Source organism: Oncorhynchus tshawytscha, linkage group LG04, assembly GCF_018296145.1.
Source record: "Oncorhynchus tshawytscha isolate Ot180627B linkage group LG04, Otsh_v2.0, whole genome shotgun sequence".
In the NCBI taxonomy this organism is placed as follows: domain Eukaryota; kingdom Metazoa; phylum Chordata; class Actinopteri; order Salmoniformes; family Salmonidae; genus Oncorhynchus; species Oncorhynchus tshawytscha.
The window spans coordinates 45,005,415-45,020,035 of record NC_056432.1 but is presented as its reverse complement, the minus strand read 5'-3'; the positions used below and the strand labels follow the sequence as shown (position 1 = coordinate 45,020,035).

General features: G+C 42.5%; 1 protein-coding gene across 2 annotated transcripts in view; it reads left to right on the top strand.

Moving 5' to 3' along the window:
• taok3a (TAO kinase 3a) overlaps window positions 1–14,621 on the top strand; it is a 105,296-nt gene that overhangs the window by 63,676 nt on the left and 26,999 nt on the right. For both annotated transcript variants that reach the window (XM_024418227.2, XM_024418228.2), the window contains exons 3-7: window positions 8,316–8,543; window positions 10,416–10,487; window positions 11,119–11,220; window positions 11,743–11,788; window positions 12,516–12,612. In XM_024418227.2, the coding sequence (XP_024273995.1) occupies window positions 8,412–8,543; window positions 10,416–10,487; window positions 11,119–11,220; window positions 11,743–11,788; window positions 12,516–12,612 (449 nt within the window). In that variant the 5' untranslated portion in view covers window positions 8,316–8,411. The remainder of the gene's footprint in view (window positions 1–8,315; window positions 8,544–10,415; window positions 10,488–11,118; window positions 11,221–11,742; window positions 11,789–12,515; window positions 12,613–14,621) is intronic.

The window sequence follows — 14,621 nt, the reverse complement described above, 5'->3', positions numbered from 1 at the left end:
ATTCAGCTAACCTCAATTATACGTTGTCTTAATATAAAACCACATGATATAAAAGAATGGCACGGGACTTAAGCATATCTTGTCTGCTAAGTGAGCAAGCCTATGGCATGGTGCACAGCCAGATAACATTCAGTAGGCCAACTCATATTCTGTTCTTCCTGAAATACATTTTTTTCATATCATGTTTCTTTAGACCTGCCTAAAATAAAGTTGATTTATTTTGATGGTGTACAGTGCCTTGCGAAAGTATTCGGCCCCCTTGAACTTTGCGACCTTTTGCCACATTTCAGGCTTCAAACATAAAGATATAAAACTGTATTTTTTTGTGAAGAATCAACAACAAGTGGGACACAATCATGAAGTGGAACGACATTTATTGGATATTTCAAACTTTTTTAACAAATCAAAAACTGAAAAATTGGGCGTGCAAAATTATTCAGCCCCCTTAAGTTAATACTTTGTAGCGCCACCTTTTGCTGCGATTACAGCTGTAAGTCACTTGGGGTATGTCTCTATCAGTTTTGCACATCGAGAGACTGAATTTTTTTCCCATTCCTCCTTGCAAAACAGCTCGAGCTCAGTGAGGTTGGATGGAGAGCATTTGTGAACAGCAGTTTTCAGTTCTTTCCACAGATTCTCGATTGGATTCAGGTCTGGACTTTGACTTGGCCATTCTAACACCTGGATATGTTTATTTTTGAACCATTCCATTGTAGATTTTGCTTTATGTTTTGGATCATTGTCTTGTTGGAAGACAAATCTCCGTCCCAGTCTCAGGTCTTTTGCAGACTCCATCAGGTTTTCTTCCAGAATGGTCCTGTATTTGGCTCCATCCATCTTCCCATCAATTTTAACCATCTTCCCTGTCCCTGCTGAAGAAAAGCAGGCCCAAACCATGATGCTGCCACCACCATGTTTGACAGTGGGGATGGTGTGTTCAGGGTGATGAGCTGTGTTACTTTTACCTCAAACATAACGTTTTGCATTGTTGCCAAAAAGTTCAATTTTGGTTTCATCTGACCAGAGCACCTTCTTCCACATGTTTGGTGTGTCTCCCAGGTGGCTTGTGGCAAACTTTAAACAACACTTTTTATGGATATCTTTAAGAAATGGCTTTCTTCTTGCCACTCTTCCATAAAGGCCAGATTTGTGCAATATATGACTGATTGTTGTCCTATGGACAGAGTCTCCCACCTCAGCTGTAGATCTCTGCAGTTCATCCAGAGTGATCATGGGCCTCTTGGCTGCATCTCTGATCAGTCTTCTCCTTGTATGAGCTGAAAGTTTAGAGGGACGGCCAGGTCTTGGTAGATTTGCAGTGGTCTGATACTCCTTCCATTTCAATATTATCGCTTGCACAGTGCTCCTTGGGATGTTTAAAGCTTGGGAAATCTTTTTGTATCCAAATCCGGCTTTAAACTTCTTCACAACAGTATCTCGGACCTGCCTGGTGTGTTCCTTGTTCTTCATGATGCTCTCTGCGCTTTTAACAGACCTCTGAGACTATCACAGTGCAGGTGCATTTATACGGAGACTTGATTACACACAGGTGGATTGTATTTATCATCATTAGTCATTTAGGTCAACATTGGATCATTCAGAGATCCTCACTGAACTTCTGGAGAGAGTTTGCTGCACTGAAAGTAAAGGGGCTGAATAATTTTGCACGCCCAATTTTTCAGTTTTTGATTTGTTAAAAAAGTTTGAAATATCCAATAAATGTCGTTCCACTTCATGATTGTGTCCCACTTGTTGTTGATTCTTCACAAAAAAATACAGTTTTATATCTTTATGTTTGAAGCCTGAAATGTGGCAAAAGGTCGCAAAGTTCAAGGGGGCCGAATACTTTCGCAAGGCACTGTATATTCAATTGATTTATTATACTTAAAAATGTAATGTTCCAAAGGCGCATATCAGCTGCTTGCATGCATGGATGCTAAACATGTTTGTTAATTAACGCTGAATTACCATGTTACCGACAGTCTTTTGCATGACATTAACCGGCTTACAAAATGTCGTGACCGCCACAGCCCTTGTTGATCCAGCCTCAGTTTTCGCATATCACGACCATTAAACTCAGTAACTGTTTTCAAATCACCATTGACCTCATGGTGAAATCCCTCTCCAGCATCTGATTTGGGAAGGACGCCTGCATCTTTGTAGTGACTGGGTGTATTGATATACCATCCAAAGCCTAATTAATAGCTTCACCATGCTCAAAGGGATAGTCGGCGTCTGCTTTTAAAAAAATGTTTACACATCTACCAATCGGTGCCCTTCGTTGCGAGGCATTGAAAAACGTCTTTGTGGTTGAATCTGTGCTTGAAAATCACTACTCAATTGAGGGACCTTGTAATTATCTGTTTGTGTGGGGTACAGAGATGGGGTAGTCATTCAAAAATCATGTTAACCCCTATAATTGCACACACAGTGATTCCATGCAGCTTATTATGTGATTTGTTAAGCAAATCTTTACTCCTGAACTTATTTAGGTACGCCATAACAAAGGGGTTGAATACTTATTCACTCTAGACATTTCAGCTTAATTTTTTTAATGAATTTCGAAAATGTTCTACAAACAGATTTCTACTGACTATGCGGTATTGTGTGTAGATCAATGACACAAAATCTAAATGTAATCCATTTTAAATTCAGACTAATGCAACAAATGTGGAACAAGTAAGGGGGTGTGAATACTTTCTGAAGGCTCTGTACTATATGCACCCACTCATTCATTCACGCGGACCCAAATGCATGCTTGTGCACTCCCCCATACACACGTGAGCATATTTACACACACACACACACACTAATCTAAACCGCTTCCCTAAACACCTCCCTTAGCACAACGGCATTCATAGATCCTCAAATTATTCCTGAACACACACCAAACGGTGTAAGTGGGTAGAGGGAGGACAGGGAAGCAATTGTTGAACCAACCCAACAGCACTGTTACAACCTGTTGTTGCCTCGTTGCGTCATATCACACATTTCTACTGAGAAGGAGAGGAGCAGGAGGAGAGCAAAAAAAGAGGGAAGAGAGGGAAGTGAACTGTCCCTTGAGTGAGCATGTGGCTTATTCATTTTCTCCATTTCTATCTTGGACCCTCTCCCCTCTCTCCTTCTATCACACTCATTTACACTGTGTGGACAAAACATTAGTACTGACTGGGTGAATCCAGGTGAAAGCTATGATCACTTATTCATGTCACTTGTTAAATCTGTCTAAAAGACCAGTTAAAGAAGGAAGTCTTGAGACAATTGAGACATGGATTGTGTGAATGGGCAAGACAAAAGATTTAAGTACCTTGGAACGGGGTATGGTAGTGGGTGCCAGGCGCACTGGTTTGAGTGTCAAGGACTGCAACGCTGCTGGGATCCTCACCCTCCACAGTTTCTTGTGTGTATCAAGAATACTCCACCACCCAAAGGACATTCAGCCAACATGACACACTGTGGGAAGAATTGGAGTCAACATAGGCCAGCATCCCTGTTGAACACTTTCAACACTTTATAGAGTCTATGCCCCGACTGAGGCTGTTCTGAGTGCAAAAGGGGGTGCATCTCAATATTAGGAAGGTGTTCAGAATGTTTTGTGCACTCAGTGGCTTTGAAACCTTTTGAAACCCCTACCACGTGGGTAAAATCACTGATGCTCTCTCTCTCGTGCACTCTTCTCTCTCCTTTATTTTCTCTCTTTATCTCACCTCTCTCTCTGTCTCTCTGTGTTCTTTTATCTGGTGGAAGCTGTCTATCCAGATTGAGCGGGGGGCTTTACGTCAGGTTTTATTTGAAGCTCTTACTGGAGAGGTTTGAGCTCAACAGGAGGAGAGGGGAGACCGACCAGGATGATGCAATGAAGAGACACACACACACACACACACACACATTTGGAATACTTTATTTGGATTCACTGTCAAGCCTATAATCATGGGAAACAAAAACACGGTCTCTGCACTCTCTCTCACTCACACACACACACACACACACACACACACACACACACACACACACACACACACACACACACTCACACTCACACTCTCTCTCACAGTGTGTTTTCCCTGTTGGCATGTCGGAAGGGCCAGTGAACGATTGCAGGATGTTTGAATACATTATGATTTTCTATAGCTAAAGGGTGTATTTATCATTCTATGTAAGGTCTATAACAGCAGAGGCCAGTAAGAAACATGGCGCCTATTTCATTCAGAACAATCTGACCATGAACTGAGAAGTTGCCAGTAGTTTACCCATTCCTAACTCTGATATCAGTGGTGGAATGAATCAATGTTTTTAAAAACGTCTAACCCATATTTTTCACAGGTTTTGCAAAGCAGTAATTATGTAAGTTGTATGTGTGAACTGAACTTTAGTTTAACAGAGTAACGCTTCATTCTAAAAAGCAACGGTTCCTTGTGTATCCTTTAGGGGTTCTTCAAATTGAAACTGTGGGGGAACCCCTATAAGTTCTTTGAAGAACCCTTTTAATGGGTCCTCAAAGAACCTTTTGAATAACCTTTTGCGGTTCATTTTTGAACTAACCCCATCACCTAATTATTATTGTTATTATTATTATTCACAGTAATATGCATAACACTAATATCAATAACACAATATTTTAGTTGTCCGTGTTTAATGATTTCAGTGGCAAAGCAGAATAAAAAATCCAAGTATGAGGTAAACTCCCAGCAGGGCCCCAAGTCCAATGGGTATATCCACTGGTGTGTTGCTATTGATGTTCTCCGCATCCATAGCCAGAATGATTTTTGCAGTGCATGGTGAATCGAACGGGCTTCCTGTTATATTCATCAGAGGTGTAGGGAGGTTGAAGTCTCTGAATCCCCCAAAATAGTAATTATACAGATCATTAACAAAATATGCACACGACAGCATTCATACCTTGTGAATGAAAAAAAAAAAATGTTTTGATAATGTTTTTCACCTTGTCCATAATGTAGAGGCCTATGGGATGAGGTAAATGTGATCTGCATAACATACCAATAGACATACCTCTTGTATGCCTCCTCGTCTGTATACCTACAGACCCAAAAGTGAGCAGTTCAGTCATCCTCACCCAATACAGCCAGCCTTCAACACATTCTTATAGCCTACATATTCTTACCTCTTTGTTGGTTGATATCCATTGAATTGTGTCCGTTTTCTATTTTTTATAAAGATTGGCACAAATATAAAAAGATAGATGGTATCATCATAAAACAATATCAATTTAGACATACATGGGACAAACCTTAAATTGAGGAGATCTTACAAATGTTCAGTTAAGTGCCTGCGCCTGTTGTTCTTTCAACTTCAAATCCAAATATTTCAGTTGGGCAGTTAGGTTCCTGCAAGAACCCCCACCAACTAAGGAGGTTCCTTGATGAACCTCACCTCCTATAGGGTTATTGGAATAACCTTTTTGGGGGCAAATTTCAGTGCCAAGAACCCTAAGGTTCTTCAAAAAATTGAGAGGATCTTTTTGAACCCATCATGTTTTGAGTGTATAGCAAGAATCTAACACAATGCACAGTATTGTAATGTACACATTAGAACCCTTGTACCCAGGCTGTCATGCATCGAGAAGAGGGCACAACAAAGCCTATTCCCCCTCAGGAGACTGAAAAGATTTGGCATGGGTCCCTCAGATCCTCAAATGGTTCTACAGCTGCACCATCGGGAGGATGGTTGCATCACCACCTGGTATGGCAACTGCTCAGCCTCCGACCGTGTACGGCCAAGCTTCCTGCCATCCAGGACCTCTATACCAGGCGGTGTCAGAGGAAGGCCCAAAACATTGCCAAGGACTCCAGCCATACTAGTCATAGACTGTTCTCTCTGATACCACACGGCAAGCGGTACCGGAGCGCCAAGTCGAGGTCAAAAAGGCTTCTTAACATCTTCTACCCCCACGCCATAAGACTCTTGAACAGTTAATCAAATGGCTATCTTGACTATTTTCATTGTCACCCCCCCCATTTTTATGCAGCTGCTTCTCTCTGTTTATTAACCATGCATAGTCACTTTAGCTCTACTTACATGTACATATTACCTCAATTACCTCGACTAACCGGTGCCCCCGCACATTGACTCTGTTCCGGAACCCCCTGAATATAGCCTCACTACTGTTGTTTTATTATTGCTCCTTAATTATTTATTATTTCATTTTTTTCTGGTTAAGGGCTTGTAAGTAAGCGTTTCACTGTAAGTAATTCCACGGATGTGACAAATACAATTTGATTTTATTATGGATACTTCCTACATATCCTATCTGTTTTTCACACCATAACGCCCTCAAACTCAACTCTGGACCTCGAAGACAGTTTCACTGCATTTTTTCATTGTTCCTCTCTAATCAGGGACTGATTTTGACTTGGGACACCAGGTGTTTGCAATTATCCATTTAATACCCATTTAAAAATGAAATTCAAATAATAATAAAGGAGGCGACAAGGACAAAACAATATAACTTGAAACTAACGTAAACCCCCTACAGTGGTTACACAAGGTTTTTGATATATTTTTGTATCTGGAAAGAAGACGTAACTCTTTAGTAAGAAGAAACTTGTGAGAATTATGATGACGATGTTGAGTGTCTGTGTGTGTTCCTGTCTCAGCCTGTGTACACCGTGTTTTTCTGCCTGTGTAAAAAAAAAATACAAAAAAAGTGTATGTGCGTAATCATGTGGCCCTCTGCTCTCTCTGTCTGTGTGTCCGTCCCTCCAATGAGATTAGGGGTTCTCCCATGGAAGTCATGGATGTTGAAGGCTGACCGCAGTAATGCAGGCATTGTTAGCAGAAAACAGGATCCCCAATTATAGTGAATGGAAAAAAGTAAATCTTTGTGTAAATTAAAACAATTCATTGAATACAATCATGGTACCAATAATTGCTTTCAACACTCCAGGTGTATGTCCTTTAACCGATTATTTTAAAATTGAAATGATAAGGATAATTTAGTTGCAAATACCAGCCTGCAGTACCCCAGTCGGCCTTCAACTTTAGTTACTCAATGAGAGGGGGCAGCAGTGAGCTAGCCTGCAACATCACTTCCTGGAGTAGCTCAAACTGCGCATGTTAAGTCTCCATGAGATGCCATCTTAACTGACTTAATTTGGCTTCAATGCGCTATTGAGTCTTCACATGGGAGGAATGGTGTCACGTGATCGATGGCATTGTTCATTTATATATACAGTCATTGGTGTGTCACTAACTGGAACAAAGCTCAGGCTATATGTCACATGTTTGATGGCCCAGCTGCAGTCTGGTGACTCACAACAGCCATACTTGCTGCTGCTAGCCTGTGCATCCGAGTGTGTCAGTGTGTGTGCGCATGTGTGGAAGTGATGCACCAATGACTCACGGTGATCGAGCTGTCCAGTTTGTGTGGGTCTGTGAGTGTGTGTGTGTGCATGTGTGTATTTTCCTCCAACTGTGTGTGTCTGATCTTCTGCTTGGATGAGCAACAGGAGCAGACAGTGAGCAGTCCATGCCTTACCATCTTCTTCTGCCCCCTCTACCCTGCCAACTGTTCATGTGACATACACACACATTCAGCTTGTAATTCCTAGAAAGAATCAGGTTATATGGGGATGAGTAGGATATGGGAGCAGACAAGGTTGTACCGATTCAGTCTCTTGATCAGACTGTGTGTATGTGCATGTTTGTGTTGGTCTTTAGGTCCTGATTGTAAATGTAATCTCTGTTGTGTGTAGGCGTCCAGTAACTCCATCATACACGTGTCTGTGTGTGTGTGTGTGTCTGCTACATGGATCGTGCCTTTCCTGACAAGCTGCTTAAATACCAGCCCCTCATGTCACGCCTCGGCTATCAGTGCAAGCTCGCTGTCCCGGCCATGTTCACAGGCTGATAGTACGTGGCCTTCAGATAGCAGGCCTGCATAAGACGAAGCAGCTAGCAAGTTACTACTCGGTGTCAGCAGTTATGGGCAGCATTGCTGTGTGGAGACGGTGCTATCTGTTTCCTTAGGTGTCCAGATATCCCTGTTCTCAAATGTTTGAATGCTTATTGTATGAATTATGATTTGTGGATTCATAAAGTATTTAAAATTGTGTTTGTGTGTGTGTGTCTTCCATCCAGGTAGTGATCATAAATGCTGTCTGTCTGCACTGTTACGTCCTAACTTATTACCATCTCTCTCTCTACTTTTTGGCATGGGAAACGTGTACATTGCCAAAGCAAGTGAAATAGATAATAAACAAAAAGTGAAATAAATAATATTTTTACAGTAAACATTAGTCACAAACATTGCAGATTCTAGTAACTCTCTTGCTCTCTGTATGTTTTCTCTCGTCCAGGTGGGTATGGTAAATGCCCGGCGCGTGGATGAGGAGCAGCAGCTGCAGTGAGGTGGAACATCGCGGTAACCGTGGTACCGTCTAGCCCCGCCCACCATGCCCTCGTCCACGCGGAAGGGAGCGCTGAAGGACCCCGAGCTGGCCGACCTCTTCTTCAAAGATGACCCCGAGGAAGTCTTCTGTGACCTGCATGAGATCGGCCATGGCAGCTTTGGGGCCGTCTACTTTGTGAGTAGTACCTCAGGGCTGGATACTAAATTGAGAGATGTCTAACTCAGAAATTTACATTTCTTAAATTTGAATTAAAACATTTTATTTTTTAAATGTAATCTTCATTTAGCTAAGCAAGTCATTTTAACTAGGCATTACTGAAATAATTTTCACAATACATTCAGTACTTAGATAGTATTTGAAGTTATTGGCCAACTATTGAACAGGGCCTATTTCATTTCAATTTCTCAACCAATGGAAATGCTTTCATGGCGATTGTCAATTGAAAGTGCTATTTAGTCCAGGACTGGCCCTGGTCAGTGTGTGTGTTTATATGCATTGGGTGAGTGCAATCCCTACTATTCACTGTCAGGATCATGTTAGACACCCAGTCTAGCTGTCTGTGGCTATAGATGTCCAGGGACAAGATCACTCGCTCTCTCAAGGTTGTCTAATATTAATTCTACTGCCATTTCTGTTAAATTCTGTCTCTGCCGCATTTCTTAATCTGGTCGTCACTAATGACAGAAGGCCTTTAAATCTAAATCAACGCAGAGCGGGAGAGAGGGGAGGATGAATCTGCTAGCACCAATCCCTCCATCCTCCTCCCCTCCCTTCACCCCTCTCATCCCTCCCTCTAGCCCTCTCCTCCTTTTCCTCCTCCCCTCCCTCCATCCTCTTTCTTTCAACCCTCCCTCCATCTATCCTTTTCCCCCACCCCTTTCTTTCCCCCTCCCCCCCCTCCTCCATCCCCCAGCCTGTCCATATGCAAGGCTGGGGGGAGAGGGATAAACGGAAGCCTTTCCTCCTAAGACAGCTGTTCTGCGCGTTAAGTGGCGAGGCCAGCTGGTGATGGATGGATGGATGGATAGATAGATAGTAGGGCAGGCAGGAGATTTTACCTGGCCTGGTTGACTGACATTAGTGCTCCTCTAAGTCCAGTCATCTACCGGACAAGGCTACATTGATAGAAATATACTTATTAGAATGGGAAATGGTTTTAAAGTGGCAATCTCGATTCGAGGTCAATGGCTGTGTATCAATAATTTAACATTCCAAAATGGATATACCAATCCCAGAGTAGCCCTTTAAAATGTTCCAGTCAAATTGCCATAGTCTGAAGGGATTTGCCCATTCTAGTAATTCTATTTATATGGCTATGGTACTGTATGTCAGCATGCCACATGATGAGGCCATCAGTCTTGTCTGGCTGATTTGGCTGGCTAGTATGAAATCCTGGTGCCTTTTTGGTCATTGATACACTTCTTTACCCGCTGTGAGCTACTAGGATAGCTATCTGCAAGTGTTTGCTAGCTCATAGCTCTACTATGCATTCACATTCCTTCTGACCAAAGGCATGTGTATGGGGGGAAATGACTGAAATGGAACGAGGCACCATCAACATTTGTATGAGGAAGCCATCCATGTGTTCTAAAAGCCTTAGGGGTTTTAACACGTGCAATGTGCTAATTACTGTGTGGTTAAGTACCTAGCTAGCTAGCTTCTCTGTTGAGTTGCTTGTTTCCTCTATGCTTGTTTTCGTCTATGCTCATATTTGTAACTACAGGGAGTTTCCTACATATGTTTAGGATTGCCATCTTTTGAGGAGACAGTTGATTCTTGTTTCCCATTTACCCTCATTTGACTCAGAGCCATATATAGAGAGTGGCTACATCTCAGTCATATGACCCACTTGTACCAGTTTTTGGCTACCAACTGGATTCTAGCCAGCTGTTAAATATATCCAGACTACAGCTGTGTGTTTCTATTAGAAATGCCTGTTCTCACATTCACCTTTCTCTCCTGCTCTACATTTCTTTTCCCTCCTCTCACTCACTCCCCTCCTCTCCTCTCTCTTGCCTACTCTCACTGCCCTCTACTCCTCCTCAGGCCAGAAACTCCTACTCCAACGAGGTGGTGGCCATCAAGAAGATGTCCTACAATGGCAAACAGACCACCGAGGTGAGAGGACTGCAGCCTTTTACTCACTTTAAACACAAGTTGAACTAATTTAGCACTCTGTCTGCTTTATCAGTCACACCTCAGGCCTTGAAACAGAGGCTAAACAAGATGAGAGGACAACTAATACAAATGTTTTGAACTCCCTCTCAAACTCTTCCCTCTATGGCCAATGGGACGGTCACAACTCAGGACTTGAAATGGAGGTTCAACATTCCATGGGCAGTCCCTTCCTCTTTCCGCTATGATGGTCACAACTCGGTATCTTTGAAATCACAACCTGGCCACTGGAATGGTCACAACTTAGGCCTTGTAGCAGAGGTCAAATGAGACGAGAACAACTAACACAAACACTTTGAAATTACACACTGTTCTCACTCTGGCCACAGTATGGTCACACCTAAGGGCTTTAAACAGAGGTTCAACATTCCCTGCGATCCACAAGGCCTTGGGTTGGGGTCAAGGGTTGGGTTCAAACTCCTCTCTTGTGTAAATGGAACTGACCTATCCATAAACCCACTGCCCTGGCCAATATGTCAGGGCCAACATGCTGTGAATAGGGCTGTTTGCAGATGTGTTGCTGTTGTTGACTCTTACACACTCTCTCTCATTCTCTCCCTCCTTCTCTCCTCAGAAATGGCAGGACATCATTAAGGAGGTCAAGTTTTTGGAACAGCTGCGCCATCCAAACACCATTGAGTACAAAGGCTGCTACTTGAAGGATAACACTGCCTGGGTCAGTGGAGTGTGGCAGAGCTGCCAGGGAAACCACTTTTTCCCCCCTCTTCATCAGGCTGCTTCTATCTTTCTTTCAACTCTCTTTCTTTCTTTTCATCTCTCACTCTGACTCTCTTTCTCTCGGCCTCACCATTTTCTATCTTTCCCATTTTTGTCTCTCTCTCATCCCTCTTTTGCATAGTTTCTCTGATTCTCTTGTCTTTCACCATTTGTCTTCTTCTCTAAAACCTCCCTTTTACAACATGGTTTATGTCATGACCTTTTAAAATATGCACCAACCACTTCAGTGTAAAAGTCGTTAGGAGAATCTCTTTGCGCTTGACAGCACTTTCTCTAATTTTTGGTTTCCACCACCTCTGCTATGATGGTAATAAATGAGGCCTTCCTTGTTTTTGTCTGAGTCATTATATAATAGATATTTGGGGTTGTTGGCCATTTGTTTAAGGAGGCAACTCTCAATCTTGTGTGTGTTTTTGGGTGTCCACTTGTCTCTGACCTATGACCTTTCTGTCTCTTCCAGCTGGTGATGGAGTACTGCCTAGGCTCCGCATCAGATTTACTAGAGGGTGAGTAGTAAACACACATCCAGCGCGCACACACACAAACACACACACATACTTATTCACCTAAACACACACAGTTCATTCAAAGAGAAGTTACAAAATCGCAATGAGAATATCAGTGTTCATTTTGAGCATGTGCTTTATAAACCCATTAGTAATGCAACTTTCATGGTAAGCAAGGAACCTTTTATCTCTAAACAGGGTGTGTAATATTCCACTGTGAATGTTCCTGTTCAGGGTCTCCAAATATTCCACACCTTGGCCTACGTGATATATTTAGCACTTCTGTTTGTGTCCCGTCCTGGCTGTCATGAAAACTGTTTTAAACAGCCATGACAGTTGGCTGGTTTTGACCTATTTTTGTGTGTGTGTAGCACTTCTGAAATTCCTCCACTGTAGTTCTGCTTCCTTTGACTCTAAGGCAAGGCGTCGCTCTGCTAGCCTGGTCCCAGATTTGTTCGTGCTGTCTTGCCAACTCATATTGTCATCAAGTTGGTAAGACCGCACAAACAGATCTGGAGCCAGGCTTTCAGAGCAGCAATCCACCCACCGGGAATGTGTTTTATAACCCTTTTATCCCAACCCTGTTAGACTTTACACATTTAACAGATGCTTCTGGGGTTTGTGGTTGTGTGTCATATCAGGAAGGGCAGATTGCTTGTGTCTCTAGATAGCACTGACGGTTTTCCCCCTTGATGTATTTTCCTCTTCTTTGTACCCTCCATTCCAGTTCATAAGAAACCGCTCCAAGAGGTTGAAATTGCTGCCATAACCCACGGTGCCTTGCTAGGACTGGCTTACCTCCATTCCCATAATATGATTCACAGGTGAGCTTCCGGTCTACCTGTTTTCCATCTTCCCCCTCGTTAAAATGTTTGTCATCAACATCTTAAATAAGCCCCCGCTTCTCCTTCACCCAAATCCAGACAGCTTATGTTCTGAAAGAGCTGAAAAATCTGGATCACTACAAATCAACTGGGCTAGACAGTATGGACCCTCTCTTTCTAAAACTATCAGCCGAAATTGTTGCAACCCCTGTTACTAGCCTGTTCAACCTCTCTTTCGTATCGCCTGCAATCCCTAAAGATTAGAAAGCTGCCGTGGACACTAAACCCAAACTGTTACAGACCTATATCCATCCTGCTCTGCCTTTCTAAAGTCTTCGAAAGCCAAGTTAACCTCTAGCGACGAGCAATCCTGTATCCGGGAGGGTAATCATAACCTCAAGCGCATTACCATAACGCAACTTTTCCTATTCATGAAAATTGCAAATGAAATGAAATAAATATATTCAAACACAAGCTTAGCCTTTTGTTAACAACATTGTCATCTTAGATTTTCAAAATATGCGTTACAGCCAACGCTAGACAAGCATTTGTGTAAGTTTATCATGGCATAATGCTATGCTAGCGCTGCTGGCAGCAGGCAACATTTTCACGAAAATAAGAAAAGCAACCAAATTAAATCATTTACCTTTGAAGAACTTCAGATGCTTTCACTCAGGAGACTCCCAGTTAGATAGCAAATGTTCCTTTTTTACAAAAATATTATTTTTGTAGGCGAAATAGCTCCCGTTTGTTCATCATGCTTGGCTGAGAAATCGACCAGAAAATGCTACCATTACAACGCAGAACTTTTTTCAAAATGAACTCCATAATATCGACAGAAACACGGCAAACGTTGTTTAGGATCCATCCTCAAGGTGTTTTTAACATATTTATTTGATAATATTTCCATCGAGGCAGTTGGTTTCTCATAAGAAACAATTGGAAAAATGGCTACCTCAGTATTTTACGCAAGGTTTTCTCCGGAAGACACCATGCGACCACTCGCCCTATACGGTCTCTTACAGCCATTCTCCAATGGAAATGCCTAAAAAGACGTCACAATGCTGTAGACGCCTTGGGGAAAACATGGAAAACGTAAGCTGACTCCTAGCTCCTTCACAGCCATATAAGGAGTCATTGGCATGAGGCGGTTTCAAAAAATGCGGCACTTCCTGATTGGATTTTTATCTGGGTTTCGCCTGTAACATCAGTTCTGTGGCACTCACAGACAATATCTTTGCAGTTTTGGAAACGTCAGTTTTTTTTCTTTCCAAAGCTGTCAATTATATGCATAGTCGAGCATCTTTTCGTGACAAAATATCTTGTTTAAAACGGGAACGTTTTTCATCCAAAAATTAAAAGAGCGCCCCCTATATCTAACTAGTTAACAAAACAGTTCACCGACCATTTTGAATCCCACTGTACCTTCTCCACTATGCAATCTGGTTTTCAAGCTGATCATGGGTGCACCTCAGCCACGCTCAAGGTCCTAAATTATATCATCACCGTCATAGATAAGACAGTCCTGTGCAGCAGTTTTCATCGACCTGGCCAAGGCTTTCGACTCTATCACCGCGTTCTTATCGGCAAACTCAATAGCCTTGGTTTCTCAAATGACTGACTCGCCTGGTTCACCAACTACTTCTCAGATAGAGCTCAGTGTTGTCCAGACCTCTGGCAGTCTCTATGTGGGTGCCACAGGGTTCAATTCTCTGGCCTATTCTTCTCTCTGTATATCAATGATATCACTCTTGCTGCTGGTGATTCTCTGATCCACCTCCTACGCAGACGACACCATTCTGTATACATATGACCCTTCCTTGGACACTGTGTTAACAAACTTCTAAACGAGCTTCATCGCCATACAACACTCCTTCCGTGGCCTCCAACTGCTTTTAAATGCTAGTAAAAGTAAGTGCATGCTCTTCAACGATTGCTGCCCGCACCCTCCTGCTCGCCTAGCATCCCTACTCTGAATGGTTCTGACTTAGAATATGTGGACAACTACA